A 1,898-nucleotide genomic window follows, 5' to 3' on the forward strand; every position below is an offset into this window, starting at 1 on the left:
GAGTTCAGATATTTTGGAAGATGTTATGGTTTTGTAAAAAGTAGATTAGAATCTACCTTAAAAAGTGGATGGTGAGGAGTATTGAATAATTACAGAATTCTAAAGATATACAAAAATCCTGGTAGTTTTTTTACAGTTATTTTAATTTTTATCATCTCTCATCACTGATTTTAGTATTATTTATGTCACTCTGTGTTTGGGAATCATTTAATTGGTCTTATCCTTCAAATAATGGAATATTTAATTTTTACTTTGTTTTATTTTCTCAATATCAGGAGTTACCAGAGAGATACCAGGAGGACTATCAGAACGCTGCTAAACAGCGCACTGCACAGTTTATGACCGTACTCAAGAATGTAGCAGAGGGTGACGACCCAGCCACAGCTTCCAGAAAACTCCGTGAACAGCTAGAAAAAGAAGCCCAGAAGAATCCGCCTGTGCCTACAAAGTCTTCTTGAGTTTATTATGTGTAGATAATTTATGTAATGTATATTTTTTTTTGAGAAAGCAGAATATTATAGTAGTTGCTTGGAGTAGTGGTTTCCAGGCATTTTAGGGGATACAAGATTATTCAAACTTAGCACCATGAATGCATCGGTGGATTCTGGCACCCAGGCCCAGATCCTGGAAAGAATGAAAAAGAGAACAGAGGAAATAGCTCAGCGGGCAGAAGTGCGGCGACAGGAGAAACAAGGCCAAGCTGCCATGTCAGAAAATGCAGATTATTTCCAGGAAACCTTCCAGAATATGAAGGATGACATTGAGAGGAAAATTGATGATGCAGGAAACATAAAGAAGGCTCAGTTGCTGGATTATTTTGACGAGCTGGTGAAGGATGTGCAGCAGATGCAGGAGTTCTTGAATGAGTCATCCATGTTTTTGGCTTCTTTCCAGGTCAAGAAGGCTCAGGAGCATATTAAGACCTTAAATAATCTAGTTCATGATAAAATTGATGAACTGCAACCAAAGAAAAAATTTGGATTTGGTAGGAAAAAGACAGGTGGAGAGAAAAGCACAAAGGCCAAGGAATTAAAGAAAGATGGTGTGGATGGATGTTCCAAGGAGAAAAATACTTTGAATGAAATCATAGAGAAACAGTTCTTTGGTTTCAAAGACCAGTCAAACCAAACTCTGATAAAATCAGCGGAGGAACTTGACAACCGACAGTTGAATATCCACAACCTTGATAACTGTAAGGTTATAGCCTTAGGAAATCCAAGCACCCTGCAAGTAGCCTCACTTAGAAATTGCACAGTCATTGTTGGTCCAACATCAAGGTCTGCTTTCATCAAGGATTGTATAAACTGTAAATTCATGATAGCTTGCCAGCAGCTGCGTATCCATGATACCAAAAATACCCAGTTCTACCTCCATGTCACTGGTGCAGCCATTATAGAAAATTGCCATGATGTCCAGTTTGCACCCTACACTATCAACTACCCAGAGTTGAAAGAGCATTACTGCAAGAGTGGCCTGGATTTGAAAACCAATTATTGGGACAAGATTGAGGATTTCCATTGGCTCAATGAAAATGAAAAGTCTCCAAATTGGTCAGTCATTCCAGAAAAAGAAAGAATTGACAACTGGCTAAAGTGAAAGTGTCACAACAAGATACAGATATTTACATGATTCCGAGCCTCAGGATATTTCTAAGAATGTAAATAATTTAATAAACCATAGATAAAGAAAAATTATATATATATATTGTGCTTTACAATTCTACTAAAAGAATTGCAGGATGAAAATTATGTTCAGCATACTTAAAACATGAAATAATAGCAAGGCTATTCTAACAAAATACAGTTAATGCAAACATAGGTCACACTATAATCACCAGAAACTGAAGAACATGTTTCTTCATCCATAAACTGTTTTCTGCACAAGATGTTTGTGTATGC

The 1,898-nt window shown here is 36.9% G+C and overlaps 1 protein-coding gene across 1 annotated transcript in view; it reads left to right on the plus strand.

Moving 5' to 3' along the window:
* Positions 1-1,694, plus strand: part of LOC119592496 (tubulin-specific chaperone C-like) — a gene marked incomplete at its 5' end in the record, with an annotated part of 32,451 nt that extends 30,757 nt beyond the window's left edge. Inside the window, 1 exon segment of the mRNA XM_037941344.1 lies at positions 276-1,694. Coding sequence (XP_037797272.1) covers positions 586-1,596 — 1,011 coding nt within the window. The 3' untranslated portion in view covers positions 1,597-1,694.
* Positions 1,695-1,898: the final 204 nt, after the last annotated feature.

This window comes from Penaeus monodon, chromosome 30 (assembly GCF_015228065.2).
Source record: "Penaeus monodon isolate SGIC_2016 chromosome 30, NSTDA_Pmon_1, whole genome shotgun sequence".
NCBI lineage: Eukaryota > Metazoa > Arthropoda > Malacostraca > Decapoda > Penaeidae > Penaeus > Penaeus monodon.